Genomic DNA, 20,828 nt, shown 5'->3' with positions numbered 1-20,828 from the left:
ATTTTAGTCATTTTAGAAAGAGTCTATTGATATCTTGTGTTTTTGAGTTATGCTTACCTAATGACTGAAGATGTGGAGCATGCTTATGTGTGCTTATTTGTCATCTGTATCTGCAGAAAATTTGTGAGATTAGAAATATTTGCTTTAAGCTGCTAAATTCTGGGGTAATTGAACTATATTTTTATTATTTTTGAAAAATCACCACAGTGCCTATAGTTAATACCACATTGTATAATTAAACATTTGCTGAGAGGGCACAGTACATCTCACATGAAATGCTCTAATTGAGGAAAACATACATATTAAGTAAAGAAGTTAGGATAAAAATTTTGGAGAAGTGATAGATATGTTTGTTTTTTTCTTTTCTTTTTTTTCTTTCTTTTTTTTTTTTTTTTTTTTTTTTTTTAGAGAGAGAGAGAGAGAGCATGATTAGGGGAAGTGGCAGAGGGAGAAAGAGAGACAGAGAATCTTAGGTAGGTTCCACTCCCAGTGTGGAGCCCAACATGGGCTTGATCTCAAAACCCTGAGTTGGTGACCTAAACTGAAATCAAGAGCCAGATGTTTGGGGTGCCTCAATGGCTCAGTCAGTTAAGCATCTGCCTTTGGCTCAGGTCATGATCTCTAGGTCCTGGGATCAAGCCCTGTTTCAGGCCCCCTCTTTAGCAGGGAGTCTGCTTCTCCTTCTCCGCTTATTCTTTCTCTTTCTCTTTATCCCCCCCCCCCACCTCTGTCAAACAAGTAAACAAAATCTTCTTTTTAAAAAAAAGGCAGCTGCTCAACTGACTGAGCTACCCAGGCACCCTGGAAGTGATAGATATGGTTAGGTCATTGGTTGTGGTGATGGTTTCACAGGTGTATATTTATTCCTAAGCTCATTGTCAGATACATTAAATATGTCTGGGCTTTTTATGTCAGTCATGCTTCAATTAAGTTAAAAAAGAAAACTTAAACCAATTAAAAATAAATTCTCACATGGGAGTTTATAAAGTGTACTTTCTATCACTAACTTCCATTCTTCAGATCTCTTCCAAGAAAAAAATGTCCAATGTTAGTTTCTTGTGATCCTTTCCAGAACCAATTTATGTCTTCATTTCCTTTGAAAGCTACATAGCATCACGTTGTATTGATATAGAATAATTAAATGTAAATAATTATCATTTAATAATCATGTAACTTTTATCATCTCTACAAAAAATTATAATATATGAAGTCATTAATGTTCAAGATGCTAACTTCTTGTCAAGTAAACAGAAAAATAAAATTGTTTTGAGCACAGAGACGTTAGCACCAAGTACAGAACTCATTAAAGGGAAAGAAAACCACTATAATAGCATGATTTTTTTGTTCAGTAGATAATTCTTAGAACATATCAGGTGCTAAATAAATATTTATTGGAAGGATGAATGCATGGATGGACAACTGCTAGTTTATGAAATAGGAGTTCATTCACCAGCTGGAAAGTCAAATAGATTGAAATTAAAAGAAGTTTTAGAAGACTTTCTGCATCATAGATAATAAGATAAAGTGGAATATTAAGGAAGTTTGAGATCTACAATCAAATAGAGTTTAAAAATAAGGTTTAATTGAAGGATTTTCTCCACGCATGCATTCCAGAAATACAGTTGGCATTTAACACACTGCCATGGAAAACAGTCACTGTTAAGTGCTCAAGTTTGATATTGGTAGTATCCTAAGAGGCAGATTAGAGCACTTGTCAGCCATATTATAATCAGCAACAACAAGGTTTGGCTGCAAGCCCTTGGGTAGTGCTAGAGAAGTGTTTGATTCTCATCCCCTGATACTGGGTGGCAGAAAGGGGTGAGTGGTTAAGTCTCTCACATGACATACTGCTAAATCAGCATTATTTGGAGCCCAGCCCTCTAATGACTCTAGTAATTATTCCCCCAAACAATGAATGTAAGCTGATGGAATAAAGTTAGAAGCCAATGGTCTAGCTCACCTTATTCTCTTAGGTCCCAGTCTCTGCTTATCCCAGGCAAGGGATAGGTGATTTAATATAATTTAAGATCCCATAGCCCAAGGGTCAAGGTTCTTTTCTTAGAGTCTAACATCTGGCCTCACAAAGTATCTGAATATTACTCTAGAATACAATTGACAAGGAAAAAATCCACATTCATGCTACAACTCTTTCCTCTATAAATGTCTTTCATTAATTTTTTTTATCCTAAAGGCCTATCAGTATGCTGTCTGTCACCATTAGTTCAGTGAGTTAGGTATCTGGTCAGTCAACTCTGTGCCTTTTGGAAATGAACCAACTGAATGGATATTAGAGAGCCACTTTAGAGGTAGGAACAGTCTGCTTGAAGTGGCAGTAACAGTCAAAGTTAAGGAATGGAATGGGGAGGATGGTCATCAAATATTTATGGAAACTTGTTTTCCAATATGTGCAATTTTGCAGTAGTGAATCTCTCATAAACAGAGACAATATTCCAATATTGTTTTATCATTATTATTTTTAATGGCTCTGAAAGGACCTAACCAGGTTGTCACAGATTTATTTTTTTTTTTATTTTTTATTTTTTTATTGGTGTTCAATTTACTAACATACAGAATAACACCCAGTGCCCGTCACCCATTCACTCCCACCCCCCGCCCTCCTCCCCTTCTACCACCCCTAGTTCGTTTCCCAGAGTTAGCAGTCTTTACGTTCTGTCTCCCTTTCTGATATTTCCCACACATTTCTTCCCCCTTCCCTTCTTTTCCCTTTCACTATTATTTATATTCCCCAAATGAATGAGAACATATACTGTTTGTCCTTCTCCGACTGACTTACTTCACTCAGCATAATACCCTCCAGTTCCATCCACGTTGAAGCAAATGGTGGGTATTTGTCATTTCTAATAGCTGAGTAATATTCCATTGTATACATAAACCACATCTTCTTTATCCATTCATCTTTCGTTGGACACCGAGGCTCCTTCCACAGTTTGGCTATCGTGGCCATTGCTGCTACAGATTTATTGACAGGCTAAACTAGCATCTCAATGTGGGAAAAGGCTCCATGGTGCAGAAGAAAATATAAAGATCCAAATACAAGGAAGAGACTCCTGATGAAATTCCCTTGTATCTCTATATCATAGCAAGGTGACATGAACAAGTGAATTCCCTGAGTCTCATCCTGAGACTGAGAGGAGCATCACTCAGATAATGCATCATCCCTGGGCTGCTATTTGTCCTCATTAAATGGGAATAAGGAGAGAAGTTTACACATATGGATGTATGGTACTGTGATTTCTCATATTCTTCCTCCCATCATGTAATTGATAATTGTGAGGGTACCAAGCAAGTTTATTGAATTAACAAGTGAGCTTCCCTGATTCAGGGAACACATGTGATGAGATTTACTGTGTTCTCAACTCTGTTTTATGGCAAAAACACTGGGCTGTAAGGGCCCTCTCCATGATTGTCAAAGATTATGGAGCCAAAAACCTTGGATGGATCATTCACTTATCACTTAGCTCATGGCACACAGGGGATATTAATGGAGAATGTGAACCATCTAGAAGACGAGGGCAATGAGAATTACAAAATTATACTCTATTCCTAAGAGATGAGAATTGTCAAGCAATTCTTCCACAGATGTGATTCTGGAGGATACATATCAAAGGTCCTCCTAGGGCTCTGGAGTTATCTAATGAGTTGAATGACAGATTAGAGATAGTGACTTCCAACTATAGACTACATTGCATATCCCTTTAAGCATTGCAAAAATAACTCACTACCATTAAGGTATCCAAACCTTATTTAATTGTTATATCATGCCTTACAGCTTCTAAAGATCTGGAAGCAAGAGAACACCATAAAGGCTTGTATAAAGACAAATTGTGTGTGCCCAGTGCCTGCTTCCTCTGAAGGATAAAATGAAACACTTGCACTATGGCATAAACACCCTGAATAAAGTCATTCCTCATAAACTGCATGTTGGTGGGGTTCATGAACACAGTGTTATCTTCAATGATGTCAGTGAGGAGACTCTCAACATTATAGATTTAAATGACCTGAGTTTCTGATGATATTGGATAGGACAAATAGAAGCTATTTGTTGGAATAAGCGGTTAGTCTGTTAAGTAAAGGTTAATCTTTCAGATTCCCTGCAGTTGGTTTCCTACAGAACACCATGAAAACTGGCTACAGGTAAGTCATAACTTCAATACTGGAAGAATGTTGAGAGGTGGATCATGCTAGTAGTTCACTAAATCACATATGGCAGTAAATTATTTAGTTCTCTGACATTCCTTCCTCTTGTCTAATTCTCCCATTTGTCATGGATTTTTCAGATTTCCATATCGCATCCATCAATCTGTATCCACTAATCTATGGGGGACTTCTAGCCTCTTTACACCAATTATTTTGTTGTTCTGCTTGAGTAAACCTATTCACCAGTGGTGTAGCCTACACCCTGCAAACTTAATATATATTGATCTGAACAAAAAGGACATAAAGCTTAGCATGAGAAGGAATGTCTAAGCTCTGAATTCTGACTTGCTAGAATAGGGCTGCTACTTCCACATCACAGGGATGTTGGATCCTAGGTGAGGATATATTGGATTCCTGTGTATGAATCCAAAATGCAACATGTAATGGAAGCCCTAAAAACCAGCTACTGCTACAATCTCTGTGAAATTTCACTAATTACGTAATTCTAAAAGATTTGGCATGTGCATTGTCTAGCCATTCCCCCTAATTTAAACTAGAGTAGAAATAACTCAGAGGGCCTTGGAGCCCTCCCCCTCACTGCTATTCAGTACCACTTTTACACATCGTGGCATTAGCATTATTTTTATAGTCACTATTTCTCCGGGCTGTGTTATACATTACCAATTATATTACCTTACTTCTATTATTGTCTTTTTTAAAAAATATATTTTGTTTATTTATTTATTAGAGACACACACACACACAGAGGCAGAGACACAGGCAGAGGGAGAAGCAGGCTCCATGCAGGGAACCCATTGTGGGACTCGATCCCGGGACTCCAGGATCACGAGCTGAGCCAGAAGGCGTATGCTTAACTGCTGAGCCACTCAGGCATCCCTATTATTGTAAATCAAAACCAAAATTTCTAAAAGTTTAATTATGTTAGGCTAAAGGTAAAGCTGGGGGATAGAGTCTGTGGGGGTGGTCAGAGTAGAGAGTAATAATGCAAGGTAGCAACCATAGATCCGTAGTTCATAAATAAAATCACAGGAGAATTAACTATCTTTTCTTCAGGAAGAGGAAGCTTCCAGACCCTGGGGATTAAGCGTTCTGTGGGAGATAGGCTGGGGTTTGGACAGCTGTTGTAGCACAAGTATAAACTGTCCTTTGTAGGCATGACAAATACTATGAAGTGTGAAGGGGAGATATTGCTGTAGTCTGATCCTAAAAGAATCATGGTCATGGCAAAGCCAGGTGGTGCTGCTCAAGGCTGGGTTCTGGGAGCCAGGCCCTGGAAATGAGGGATAGATCTGAGAAATAGTTGCAAACAAGACATCTCTGGAATAGGGTTGAAGCTGTGAGGAATGGAAGAGCATAAGGTCAGCATTTACGTATTTTTGATAGGGGTAAAATCTCCTACTTTGTTTCTCCTTAATTTCAGTTTTTTTTCTTAAGTATAGATCAAACAGGATATTTTTAATATAAGGTACATTCTTTTGGTTTTCTTTTTGCTATTCATAATTTTTAGAGTAAATTTCAATAGAAATTTCCATAGAAAAATTGAGAAAGCCCTCAGAAATAAGCACTTCCTTGATCTGTCCATCTCACCTCATCTCAGTCTCACTGAGCTGGTGGGCTTGGGGAACCTCTCAAGCAGAAGCACCTCACTCCAACTTACCACACCAACCATGGATCATAAAAAAGGAGGAAAATAAACTGAGGAGGAAGAGTTCAATTTCCTTCTTTACTCCTCACAAACCTGCTGCCCAATGCCCCCAGAGAGAGAAAGAGATAGAGAGAGAGAGACACTAGCTTTCCTAAAGCCCTATTTCACAGCCTTATCAGAGAAGAGCAATTATCACCACTTCCAGTTCATGGCCCACAAGGCTGAAGGAGCCTTCTTTCCAGATTCAAATCCAAGTATCATCCCATGTCTCAAATGTGTTTAATGTTGATGGTTGCCAGAGGGGAGATGGGTGGGGGGAAGCGCAAAACAGGTGAAGGGGAGTGGGAGATACAGGTGTCCAGTTATGAAATGAGTAAGTCATAGGAATATAAGGCAAAGAATAGAGAATATAGTTAATAATATTTGTAATAGTGATGAAAGGGGACAGGTGGTAGCTCTACCTGTAAATATAGAAGTACACTTAAAACTAATGTAACATCATGTATCAACTATACTCAAATTAAAAAATATATTTAATGTTCATTATTAACTTTACACTGAATTATCCCAATATTGCATTCATTTATCTGCTTAATTTTATCACTTTGTTAGAAGGAACTTCCCTCATGGTAAAATTAAATAGATACCAACTTCATTATTATCCAGTTGTCATGCTTTGTTTCTCTTTAAGCCAGTTATATTCCTTATATCTACCTGTGTGTGTGTGTGTGTGTGTGTGTGTGTGTATATATATATATATATTTATATATTTGTATATTTATAAATATATATATGAATGTATACTATATGACATCTGCACATGTATACGTATAAACCCATATACTTCTTATTTATTTATTTGGATACTGTCTCATCCTCAAGATAATAACATTATAAAATCAGATTTTCTTAAATTTGTTTGCTACACTTAGCAGAATTATTATTTTTTAATGTCTGAATGAAAAGCTAGCATAAAATCTCCCTCACAATTTCCTGATAATAACCACTCCAAGTTTATTGTATTCTTTTACTAGATGTGGCTTGACTTTTTAAATGTTTAATAATTTGTTTTCTCTGCAATTCCAAAAGAACAGAGAGAGGATGTCCCCCTCAAATGATACCAAGTCCCATCCCTCCTATTTCCTCCTACTGGGAGTTCCAGGCCTTGAAGAGATGCACATCTGGATTGGGTTTCCTTTTTGTTTTGTGTATTTGATTGCCCTTGTGGGAAACATCATTATCCTGTTTGTGATCAAGAATGAACACAGTCTTCATCAGCCTATGTTTTACTTCTTGGCCATGTTAGCCTCCATTGATCTGGGTCTATCGACATCCACTATCCCCAAAATGTTGGGCATATTCTGGTTTAATTTAAAAGAGATTAGTTTTGATGGCTGTGTCACCCAAATGTTCTTTATTCATATATTCACTGCCATGGAGACTGTTGCATTGGTGGCCATGGCCTTTGACCGCCATGTTACCATCTGCAATCCTCTGAGATACAGCCTGATTCTCACTAACCGGATGATTTGTCTCATCCTTGTTGTGGTGTTTGGTGTCAATTTCATTTTGGTTATCCCTCTGGTGTTTCTCATTTTGAGGCTTTCCTTCTGTGGACACCATATAATCCCACATACATACTGTGAGCACATGGGAATTGCTCGGCTGGCCTGTGCCAGTATAAAAGTAAATATGATATTTGGATTATTTCTTGTATCAGTGGTGTTTGTTGATGTTGTTCTGATTGTCATTTCCTATGTGAAAATACTCTGAGCTGTCTTCTTCCTTTCTTCTCAGGATGCCAGACTCAAGGTACTTAAAACATGTGGCTCCCATATCTGTATTATTCTAGCCTTCTTCACTCCAGCTTTTTTCTCTGTCTTGACCCATCGTTTTGGCAGGGATGTTCCCATATACATATACATTCACATTCTCCTGGCCAATCTATATGTTGTTGTTCCACCTGCCCTCAATCCTCTCATCTATGGACTAAGGACAAAGCAAATTCGGGAAAGGGTTTCAAGTATCTTTTGGAAAAAAGACTGATATTAGCTCAGATATATTCATTTAAATCTAGGGAAAGAGATTCTGTTTTTCAACTGAAGAATCTCACAACAGAAAAAAAAAAATTCAGACCTTACTATTATTTCATTGAGAATTTCTCTAAGTATACCATCTAGAACATATAATAAGATTAATGTCACAGCAATCACTGTGAAAATATATGGAATACCTAAAAGTTTTGGACACTTAGTTATGAGATTTTATTACTTTCCTGTATAACTTTTACAGAGCAGGTCTTGTATTTCTACAATATATTTTCTACTATGTGGAATGAAACACTTTTTATTTGCAAATAGTTAACTCTGTTGGCCAGATTACTATATATATATAATTATATATATATATAATCTCCTATATATATACATATATATCTACATCAAGGACTACAGGTATTTAATACTTGTGACAGATTCTTTCATTCCTTTCTTAATTGCTTAATTGTTTTTATCCATAATTGTATTGATACTATATTATATGCCAGACACTGACATCATAAAATATAAAAATAAAAATACACATTAGATTTCAAGGTCTTATAGGAGGAAGAATTTGGAGAAATTTACCCTGTGACTCACTCTGTGTGCAATCTTCCCAGGTTCATCACATCTATGCAGATCTCCAATAAGTGTCTTACTGTTCAAAGTGAACCAGTAAGTCTTTAGATGTATGTATATGCAAGATGGTAAAACTTATATAATATAAATATATCTCTATCTCTGTTGTTAAATGGGAATTTCATAGAGACATCAGTATGATAAAGAATTTAAGATGCTCAGGAATGAACACCTCTAAGTGAGTGAATTTCTGGATATGTCAATTACATTCTCGAAGGTTGAATCTAATGCCATAGATAGTAGTTACTCCCTGATTCACAAACTTTAGTTATTTTCATTTATCATTTATTAAGTACCTTGTCCAGCACTTTTTAATTTGTACTTCTTCCTTGTGTCTTATCACATAAGCCTGAGTATCCTACCCATATTTTATAGTTTTTGATCAATGATATGTATTTGGCCAATGTTTACTTCATGACATCTTGCAACTCATATAGTAGGTGCTTAATAATTGTTTACTTAAAAAAATTATCTTCCAAAGGTACATGAAAATGTGCTTAGCTTAACTAATCATCAGGGAAATGCACATCAGAACTACAGTGAGATAGGGGTGCCTGGGCGGCTCAGTCAGTTAAGCATCTGACTCTTGGTTTTGGCTAAGGTTATAATTTCATGGGTGGTGGGATCGAGCCCCAAGACACACTCCATGCTCAGTGAGTGGTCTGTGGGTGGATTCTCTCCCTCTACCTCTCTCATATTCATTTTCTCTCTCTGTCTCTCTCAAATAAATAAGATCTAGAAAAAAAACTACAGTAAGATATCACCTCAACTGTTAGAATAATTATTATTTTAAAAAGACAAGAAATAACAATTATTGGTGAAGGTATGGGAAAAAAATGAACCCTTTTGCTCTGTTGGTAAGCATGTAACTTGGTGCAGCTTCTAAGGAGAACAGTATGGAGTTTCATCAAGAAATTAAAAATAGAACTACCGTGTGATCCAGAAATTCCACTTCTTGGTATTTATCTGAAGGAAAGGAAAACACTAACTGGAAAAGATATCTTCATCCTCATGTTTGTTTCGACATTACTGACAATAGCTAAGATATGTAGAAATCTAAATGTCCAGCCATGAATGAGTAGATAAAGAAAATGTACATACACACACACACACACACACACACACACGTAAAAATATTATTCGGCTATAAAAAAAGAAGAAAATCTTGTCATTTGTGGCAATACAGATGGACCTTGACAGCATCATGCTGAGTGAAGTAAGTTAAAGAAAGATAAATACTGCATGATCTCACTTATATGTAGAATCTAAGAAACAAACAACAAAACAAAAAGAACTCATAGATCCAGAGAACAGACTGTTGGATGCCAGAGGTGGGGGAGTGAGCGAAATGGGAGAATAATATGTTATAGGGATATAATGTACAGTATAGGGACTATAGTTAATAGCATTGTATTATATATTTGAAAGGTGGTAAAAGAGTAGATCTTAAAAGTTTCCATCACAAGAAAAGAAGTATAACCATGTGATGAAAGTTACCTAAATTTATTGTGGCATCACTTCACAATATGCTCAAATATTGAATCATTATGTTGTTCACCTGAAGCTAATAAAATTTATGTGTCAATTATATCTCAATAAAAAACTTAAAAGATATTAACAAAAACTTATCAAGTACAATATACACATAGTAAAATGAAAGAATCTTACACATATCATTTGATATATTGATATGCCATTGATATTACATTTGTAATGTTATTATGATATGGATTTTTATGAATGCACAAACTATGTATGGTCCTATACTTTGGAATACCATTCTTGAAAGTTTCTAAGTCCCTTTCCAGTGGTTGGAACTAGCAACCATTCCCCAAACTCAAAGTAACCCTCTTAAGCTCCTTCTCTGTTTCTCCACTTTAAGAGACTCCCTTTTGGGCCACTCCTCAGCCTAATGTTCTGCATTGATGATGTTGAACAAATGCCCAAAGAGCTCTAGGGGTAATGCCTATAGTTTCCCAAGGCCTTCTAAATGGTCCCTATTCTAGCATGGTGGCTTGTTTCACTGGGTAGTACAGTATTTATTTCATGGATTGCTAAGGGCCAGTTTACCAAAATGGTGCTGGCATGCTGAATTAGAGTGATTCAAATTGTATATGTGGTCAGAAGGCCCATATAAAGTATTTGCTGAACACTTGTACACCTTGTGGGCAGCCCAGAATCTATGTAATTACTGCTCAGATGAAAATACATGGCACTACCAACAATCTAGAAGAAGACTTTATGCCCTTACCAGTGAATAATTTCCAGAGTACATCATTTTTTATATCTGGTACTATAGATTGGATGGTTTATGACTTTAATATTAATATTAGTATTAATTAAATCATATGATATATGTCTTTTGTGATGCTTTACTTCACTTAAAATTATATCTGTGAGATTAACTCATGTGACTGCATTTAATTGTAACATTACTTTTTATTATTGCATAGTATTGCATTTTATAAATGTGGCAAATTTAATTATTATTTCTGGATGGACATTTGAGTTTTATCTCATTTTGACTATTTTGAATAAAGTTATGTGTATTTATTTGTTTGAGAGACATTTCCCATTGGTAATAATTCATGTATATGATTGCTGAGTGACTGAGAGGGTATGTTTTTATCTTTATTAGAAAGCTCCAACAGTTTTCTGAAATTATATGTATAATGTTACATTTTCATCAGTTATATAGAAGCCAGTTGCTGCGCATCCTCATCAGCACTATTGGTTTTGTATGTGTGTTGGTGCGAGGGTGGATAGGTATATTTATTTTTTGCCATTATTTGTTAGCATCATGTAATGTTATTGTGATGTGGCTTCAATATACATCACCTTACCATTAATGATGTTGTAAAAACTATAACTATTGGCCATTCTCTTTCGTTCTCTTTAGTGGAATACCATTTTATTTAAAGTCTTTAGAATTGTGTTATCTTTTCCTTAGGAAGTGGTACACGTTCTTTTTATAGTCTGTGAATAATTCCTTTCTCAGATATATATCCTGAAAATAACTGCTCCCACTAGATGAATTGGCTTTCCACTCTCTACAATGTGTTTTTGGAGGAATACTAGTTTTCATGTTCAATAAAGATCAAATTTATTAATATTTTACATTAAAATTATTGATCTTTGTGTCCTTTTGAAGAAATCTTTGTTGAACTCAGTAACACAAAGACACTCTTTCATGTTACCTTTAATATTCTTTTTTTTAAGTTTTTATTTAAATTCCGACTGGTTAACATGAAGCATAATATTAACTTCAGGTGTTCAATTTAGTGATTCAACATTCCCGTACAATATCCAATACTCTTCATCAGTAAGTTCACATCTTTTGAAAATAAGTATACATATTTCTTATTTTGATGAAGTTCTTACAGTCCCAATAGCAACTTTGTAGGTCAGGTGATCAGTGGATCTCCTAATCATCTTGTGGCTATTTCCCCCCATTCCAGAATGTATAATTGGAATAAATATACTCAGCAATTGCCATAATCCCTCTTGCTCCATGAAGGTCAGTCTTTTTTCTGTACAAGGCTTCAACTGATTGGGTAAGGCCCACACATATTATGAAGGTCCCAATTTTGCTATGTGACCAGTAAGTTTAAAAAAAAATTTTTTTCATTAAACTTGTGTGTTGGCTTGGGTGAAACAAAGGTATCTTTCCACATTTTTAGTGGTTCACAACAAAGATGTAGTTCATTGTACAACTGAGAAAAGGTCCTAGGAGTTGTGCCTGAATTTTTTTTATCTTTCTGTTTACCTGTTCTATTTCTTGTTCCTGCTATATTTTACTTTGACCTTACTTACCCTGTGAAGACCCATGAATCAAATATTTAACTCTTTGTAGTTGTTGTAGTTGTTATTTTAAGACTTATAAAAATGGAGTACACAATGCTGTCTACGCTATTTTATTGATTATTTTCTTCCCTGTGGTTACATGATTAAGGAAGTCAACTGTGCCAAGGGAGAAATAAAATTGATATTTGATGTCTTTAATTGTTGCTCCTGGAACCCACGCTCTACAGCTTGTCTAATCAGTCTCATAGCTATGATGGTTCTTGGCAGCTCAGTACTCCACCATAATCAGTGAACTCTGTAAAGAGACTAATTGATAGTACTCCAAAAAAAAAATAGTACTTGAATTGCACTAAGACTATCCTTGGATCCGAATTTTAGTATGATTTACATAAATAAGTGACCTGTATTTATTTAACAATAATATTTATAGTTAGTCTAGGAACAATTATCTGTCAATTTATCTCTAATTTGATGCTGCACATAAATGAGGAAACATTGTGTTTAACATCATATACTGTAAAGCATTTACTCTAAAAAAGCTTAACAACACTTGCCTCTTTTATGGATGAAAAGGAAAAAGATTTGAAGACTCTTTCCAAATCAGGTGTTTGTAGTCAAACTTCCTTAAAAAGGAAGATCATCACTACCTGCTCTCGGATCTGCTTGGTTCTCACCCCATAAATAATGGGGTTAAGAGCAGGAGGGATGATTACATACAAATTAGCCAAGAGGATGTGGATGTAACGTGGAATATTGTGGCCAAATCGATGAGTCATAAAGGAGAAAAATGCTGGAGTGAAAAAAGCTAAGATGACACATCCATGGGAACCACAGGTATTAAGAGCTTTGAGCCTAGCCTCCCAGGAAGGGAGTCTGAAGACAGCATGTAGAATCTTCACATAGGAGAGAGCAATCAAAACAACATCCAAAAGTATCATAGAGATGAGGATTAATCCAAATAATACATTGACCTTTATGCTGACACAGGCCAGGCGGGCAATGCCCATGTGCTCACAATAGGAATGAGGTATAATATTATTCCCACAGAATGAAAGCCTTAGAAGGAGAAACACAAGTGGAAGCACCAAAGCAAAATTTTTCAGCATTCCTACTCCAGCAATAATACAAATAGTTCTGTTGGTGAGGATTGTGTTGTATCGAAGAGGGTGGCAAATGGCAACATAGCGATCAAAAGCCATGGCTACAAGCATGAATGTTTCAAAGCCTGTAAACAGGTGTATGAAGAACATTTGAGCTAAGCATCCCCCAAAGTCAATCTCACTGAAGCCGAACCAGAAAATGCTCAGCATTTTGGGAATGGTGGCAGTGGAGAGGCCCAGGTCAGTGAGAGCCAACATGGCCAATAAGTAGAACATGGGTTGGTGAAGGCTGTGCTCAGTCTGAATCACAAAAAGGATGATGACATTCCCCAGGAGGGCAATCAGATACACCGTACCAAATGGGATACCAAGCCAGAACTGCATATTTTCCAGTCCTGGGATTCCCAACAGCAGGAAGGATGAGGGGTGAATACATGACGTATTGGCTGGAGACATACTGGCAAAGGCTTCTAATTGTTACACTCTCCTCACTTGAAGGAATCTTTATTTCTGTATGAGGCTTCCCAATGCCTCATCAATACTGCTAATGCTGAATAAAAACAAAAAAAGATGTAAGTACTACATTTCCTCTAGGAATACAGATCATGTTTTCCCTCATACATCTTTTCCTCTTTACTTTCTTTTTTTCCCCAACCATTTCGTTTTATTTTAATTAGCTAACTAATTAATTAAGTAATTAATTGTTTCAGAGGTAAAGTTTAGTAATTTGTCAGTTGCATATAACACTCAGTGCTCATTCCATCAAATGCCCTCCTTAATGCCCATCACCCAGTTACCCCATCACCCCCACCTACCTCCCCTCCAGCAATCCTGTTTGTTTCCTAGAGTTAAGAGTCTCTTGTAGCTTACCTCCCTCTCTGATTTTTTTTTATTGGAGTTCAATTTGCCAACATATAGCATATCACCCAGTGCTCATCCCATCAAGTGCCCCCAAGTGCCCACCGCCCAGTCACCCCAACCCCCCCGCCCACCTCCCTTTCCATACCCCTTGTTCGTTTCCCAGAGTTAAGAGTCTTTCATGTTCTGTCATCCTCACTGATATTTTCAGTCATTTTATCTCCTCTCCTCTTTATTCCCTTTCATTATTTTTTATATTCCCCAAATGAATAAGACCATATGTTTGTCCTTCTCCAATTGACTTATTTCCCTCAGCATAATACCCTCCAGTTCCATCCACGTCAAAGCAAATGGTGGGCATTTGTCATTTCTAATGGCTGAGTAATATTCCATTGTATACACATACCACATCTTCTTTTTTTTTTTTTTTGTTTTTTTTTCTTTTTTTTTTCACATCTTCTTTATTCATTCCTCTTTACTTTCATTCATACATACATATGACAAATGAAGGAGAATATTGCTTAAGAAATGATGGAAATCCCTGGGTGGCGTGGCGGTTTAGCACCTGCCTTTAGCTCAGGGCGTGATCCCGGGATCCTGGGATCGAGTCCTGCATCAGGCTCCCTATGGGAAGCCTGCTTCTCCCTATGCTTCTTCCTCTGCCTATGTCTCTGCCTCTATGTGTGTGTCTCTCATAAATAAATAAAGTCTTTAAAAAAAGAAATGAATGGTTATTTAGATATTGTATGAGATCATCTAAATTAATTTTAGTGAGAACAATGACTAAGCCATTTGATATAAGATTCTATATTAGGCTCTAGCTTTTAAAAAATACTTATAGATTGGGAAAAGATATACACATTGATATCCCACTGATAAAATAATATAATCTATGAGCACTGACAATATTGTAGGTTTCAGAAGCATTTTTAAGATCATCTATTTAAAAACAATCAAAAAGCAGAAATAGGCCCATAAATACAGAGAACAAACTGATGGTTGCCAGAGGGCAGGGGTATGGGAAAATGGACAAAATGGATGAAGGGTAGTAGGAGATACAGGCTTCCAGTTATGGAATTAACAGAGATAAAAGGTACAGCACAGGGAATATAGTCAATGGTAATGTAATAGCATTGTATGGTGACAAATGGTACTTACACTTGTGGTAAGCACAGCATAATGTATAAATGTGTCAAATCACTATGCTGAACATCTGAAACTAATGTAACATTGGGCATCAGCAATACTTCAATAAAATAATAATAATAAAGTTAAAGAACATTTAACTAGAAATATGAATCCAATATATTCCTCTGTGCATTTCCACTTACAACCTATGGACTTTTATTTCTGATACTTAATATGGCTTGTCTTTCTTTTTCAACTTGTTTGTAGATAACTCTCATAAAAATCTCAGCATATCTTTTGCTTTTTCTAAATTAATGTTACTTTTGTCATTAAGGGATGAAGACATTTGCTTCCTTCTTTAAAACAAAGACCTTGCTTGATGAGGCCACAGAGTTCACAAAATTCAATTAAACATAATTAATCTTAGATATAAAACCTTTATTAAAATATTGACTGAGGCTTAAAGCACTGGCTAAACCATTCAGGCTCCTCATTTATGTACCTTATTCCTCATAGCAGACAAGTTGGGTTCACTTCACTTCTAAATAACCCATACTATTTCCAAGTTTGTCCCAAAATGGGAATTCATCAATATTGTCATTGCTATTAGAAGGCAGAGAAGAAGTACAGAAATAATAGTGTTATATAAGCATTTAACACTATTTATTTGAATTTCACAAAGAAATTTCAGACAAATTATACCACTTGCTACTCACATCAGCCACGTGGGGACAACAGGACAGATTCTAGCTCTTGAATCAGTAGATTTATTTTATGTCTGGATCACAGGAACACATCTCCATCCTCAAAACAACTGCTTGGTTGCAGTCACCACCCTCTGATCTCCTCGTATTCCTAGGGTTCTACTCAAATTCATGTATTAATGGGATTTTCATATTGTCTCAAGCATTTAGCCCTTTATTGGGCTTCTTGAATTACTTACCCTCACAGTCAGCATTCCAAATTTCCTGCCACCTTCCTCTTCTTCATTCTCTACTATTTCTCGCATATTTTACTAATATAATTTCTCTAAATTTACATTTCTAAAAAATGAGAACCAAAGATAAATGTGTTCTTAATTATAATCAATAAAGAATAGCTATTTGAAGAGGATGAAAATAGCATTAATATGAGACATGACTGCTTCCTACAAGCCAAGGAAGTTTGAATATTGCACAATATACTATGTACTTGAGATTGCGGACAATCGAGGTCAATTTTAAGAATAAAAGAGGACCTGAACCTGTGAGTATGCTGAGAAAGATGAAATCTCTAAAAGTGGAAATGTTTAGGAGAGATCCTCCAGACAGGTGTGAGGAAAGGGAGGAGGAACAAGTATCATTCTCCAGTTAATCCTCCACATCTTACCTAAGGTATCCACTCTCAAAAAGGCCATCACTGAATTCAGTGTATTAGCTGGTAAGAGTCTCTTCTAAGACCCTCTTATCCTACTACACAGCTTTCTGTCTATCTACTTTATCAACGTCTGAGTTCCCATTTAATTGTAAGCTTCTGCAGGTTGCAGAGGAGGCCAGAGAGCACTTCGGTCATCATTATTTCTCTAGCATAACATCTGGCAGATAGCTGCCACTCAAAACATTTGTGAATGGAAGACTGGATAAGCAAGTAATTGTTAATTCTAACTCCTTGTCAAAAGTCATAATGTTAGAAGGACGAGAACAGAAAACACTGTGTATGTGGCAGTTAAGGATAGAGAAATGAGATTCAAAACCATGATCCTTATCAGGAAACTGCAAATATATAAAATAACTTCTTGATCAGAGGCTTTCCTGACAAGGGGTCTATTAATGGGTCTCTGGTATAGCAAAGAGAGAATACAAGGCAGACACTGTAGGAATACTTAGCAAAAGCAGGTGGTATGACAATCAAAAGTAGGCAATAACATATGAATGATAACTTTATTTTGTATATCTTATACTTCACATGGAAACCCTTGGCTATTGTGGTGCTCAATGGCATTAACTGATATCAATATAAAAGTTTCATAGTAGTGCATTTTGCAAAATCTGAGCTATTCAGTCTTTTACAATGCCAAGTGTTTTCACATAAAATCATTATTTTGTCTAACCTAGAATGCCTAACTAAATCGAATTTTTCAAGGGCCAAAAGGATGAGGCCAGAGACTTGTGAAATTTGTAATCAAAGCCTTAGTATTGCAAGTGAATTTAAGAGACCTCAAGAAAAGAGACTAGGACAGGAGGTGGAAAAGGAATGACTGAAAGACAGCCTCATTCTGCATGCCACCTACCCCGGAGATGCTTATGCCATCTATCCAGGTCTTTATCCATGTGTAGAATAAACAATAAAAACTCAAGAACTATGATAAAACCAAAAACACATTCTATCGGGTATTCTACAGTGCTGAGTAAAGTGAGAGCCTTCCCTGAGATAAGAATTGTTCATTTGCAAACCATGGAGCAAGACTAGTTTAGGAGCAATTACCATGTGCCAGATTCATATCAACACAAATGATATCCACCCTCCTAATCCAGACCAAATAGGCAGATAGATATCTAAATAAATACATACATGTTCATGATGTGGGGGATGAAAAGAAGATCATCTTATTTTTTTTTAGATCATCTTATTTTTACCAAACTAGGCCCTAGTATTAGGAAAATAGTAAAAGATAGATAGACTGGAAGAGTCAGTGAGTAATGACTGAGTTTTGCTATTAGGAAAGTGATATCTTTAAATGAACATCATTTTTTCAAATGTTTTGCATTTTTATCCACAGCTTATATATGTAATGCTAAAATTGCTTGATAATAGGGAAGACTAAAATAAGAGTGAATATATATATCTAAACATCTAAACATGTGGCCATATAATATGCACAGATCAGAATAAAAAATAAAAAATGTATTGAAAAAATTGAGAATATAATTTTTTGATATTAAATACAAAAGAAATTCTGAAATAGGCAATCACATAATAAAGTTAAGTAGAATTAGGCTTAAAGAGCTTTAGAAATGGGAGGGAAAGGAAGAGAGATAGAGAAGAAGAAAGACGGAACAGAGAGATTGGGAGAGATAAGAAAATGAGGCAAGATGGGGCAGAATGGGAAAGAGAAAACAGGAGAGAGAAAGGTCATAATACCTCCACAACATAAGTTTTTTGCTTAGTTTATTCCTTATCATTAAGGTAGGTATGCTTGTTGTGAAAAAAAAAAATTGTAAAACACTAAAATATGCAAAATTACCTGAAATTCTTCCAATTAGAAATTCCATGTAAAATATTTTGGTTTATGGCTTAAAATTAATATTTATATCATATATAACTATATATCATAAATTTAATGAGGGGATTAGATCAATAAACCCAAGCCCAAATCTTCCTAACCTATATGTTTAAATACACATAGCAGCCAAGCATATATCCAACTTACCAGCTTCAGGAAAAGCCAATATTGAAAGAATCTACAATCCTGACCAATATCTGCTCCAAGTATGTCTTAGCACCATAACTTGGATTCAAGGAGAAAGTTTATACTGATATTGAAAATCTTCTAACTGAGAGTAGCTGTTCTTCTGGGGCCACACCAGAGAGAACATGAACAACAGTGAATTCACAAGTTCTCAACACAGGTTTATGGGTAGAAAAAAAGCACAGGGGCAACAGAATCCCTTGGGACTTTCAAGTTTCTCCTCTTAGATTCCCAACTTGAAAGAATTTCTCATTCTCTACAATCCACTCTCTCTAATTATTCTCTTGCCATCAGCCCCACAAGAATGATATATAAGCCAGCCTGTAATTTTTCCACCTCATTACCCATGGCTGTTCTAATGATTGTACCACTTTTTTTCCAGCAAATATCATTTACTTAATTTAGAAGTCAAGTTAGCCACTGAGCACTTATTTAAAATTAAGTATGTGATCAATAATATCTTGCATCCATAAATCTTTTCCCCAAGAAGTTTATATTCTGGTTGCATAGTTAATACTAACCACATATGACTATACAAATAACTAAGTTTTAACATATATGGGGCATTTTAGAATTACAGAAATTCAAGGAACTGATGAGTTTTCTAGGCTTCCTAACTCAATTTCCTTCAGAGGAGGCTTTGAAAGTGGCACAATAAAAACTGCAAAGCAAAGTAGCAACATATATCATTAGAGGACATCACAGAAAGATTATGTACTGTGTTTAGCCTGGATAAGTACAAAATCATGAAAGACTGGCTCTCTTCTGAGAAAGAAAAAAGTAGCTCTAATATCTGTCAGCTGATAGCTATCCAGACACCAATATCTTGACCATGATGATGTCCAGTTAATATAAACAATTTCACTAAGTATGAGCATCAGGCAAGGTCACTTTGTGTTTGTGCTGATGGAGTGTAACAAAAACTCTTCTTTTGGGGATCCCTGGGTGGCTCAGCAGTTTAGCACCTGCCTTTGGCCCAGGGCATGATCCTGGAGTCCCGGGATCGAGCCCACATCAGACTCCCTGCATGGAGCCTGCTTCTCCCTCTGCCTGTGTCTCTGCCCGCCCCCCTCTCTCTCTGTGTCTCTCATGAATAAATAAATCTTTAAAAAAAAACAACAACAACAAAAAACACTCTTCTTTCTGTAAGTATGTCTGAGCAGAGACAAAAGATACAGTTAAAAAAAAAAAGTTTTCTCCTAGCTAATGTGAGTGACTGTGGCTATTTTAATAAAATATATCTTGAGCCCCACTCCATTTCTCCTAATTTCTATTTAAAAGTTATTGATAACCTATAATAGAATTAGTCCTTTTTCTTAAAAGCATCTGCTTCTGAAAAATGTCCCCTAAAGAAGTACAAATCCAATATCAAGCCCTTCCTTGAACACTCTTACTGAGATCCCTAACATTTCACCACAGCATGTAGCGTCTCTTGTGCAACAGGTGGTAAACTCTCCTTTTTAAAAAACTATAATCGTATTCCTGGTGACTGTTGGCTAGAGATCATTAATACTTCCTATGTATGAGAGTGTCAGCTGGTCCACGTGCTTACCAGTAATTGGCGTTCTTGGGATTTTTCATCTGAATAGGTTCTAGTGCTCCCTCATTGTATTTTAATGTGCATTTCCCTGAAGTCTAGTGATGACAAGCATTTTTCATGCATTTATTTACCATCCATACAATTTTCTTTGCTGAAGAGTCTGTTCAAATCATTTGTCCATATTTTAAATTGGGTTGTTTCCTTAATTTTGAGTTTTGAGAGTTCTTTATATATTCTGGATACAAGTCTTTCATGACATATGTGTTTTGCACATATTGTCTCCTACTCTGTAGTTGGCTTTTTCCTTCCCTAAATAGTAACTCTTTTTTATATAAATTTATTTTTATTGGTGTTCAATTTGCCAACATATAGCATAACATCCAGTGCTCATCCCATCAAGTGCCTCCCTCAGCGCCCATCACCCAGTCACCCCCATCCCCCGCCACCT

General features: G+C 36.1%; 1 protein-coding gene and 1 pseudogene across 1 annotated transcript; one reads left to right on the top strand and one right to left on the bottom strand.

Annotated features, from left to right (window-relative positions):
• Window positions 1-6,925: 6,925 nt before the first annotated feature.
• On the top strand, window positions 6,926-7,870 carry LOC144295342 (olfactory receptor 52E4-like; annotated as a pseudogene).
• A 3,835-nt stretch (window positions 7,871-11,705) lies between these two features.
• On the bottom strand, window positions 11,706-13,913 carry LOC144295341 (olfactory receptor 52E8-like). The gene has a single exon (XM_077867724.1). The coding sequence runs from the start codon at window positions 13,860-13,862 to the stop codon at window positions 12,921-12,923; it is 942 nt and encodes a 313-aa protein (XP_077723850.1). The 5' UTR covers window positions 13,863-13,913; the 3' UTR covers window positions 11,706-12,920.
• Window positions 13,914-20,828: the final 6,915 nt, after the last annotated feature.

The sequence above is a fragment of the Canis aureus genome, chromosome 23, assembly GCF_053574225.1.
Source record: "Canis aureus isolate CA01 chromosome 23, VMU_Caureus_v.1.0, whole genome shotgun sequence".
In the NCBI taxonomy this organism is placed as follows: Eukaryota; Metazoa; Chordata; class Mammalia; order Carnivora; family Canidae; genus Canis; species Canis aureus.
Note: the sequence above shows the minus strand (reverse complement) of the source record. Positions and strands in the feature narration are given on the sequence as shown.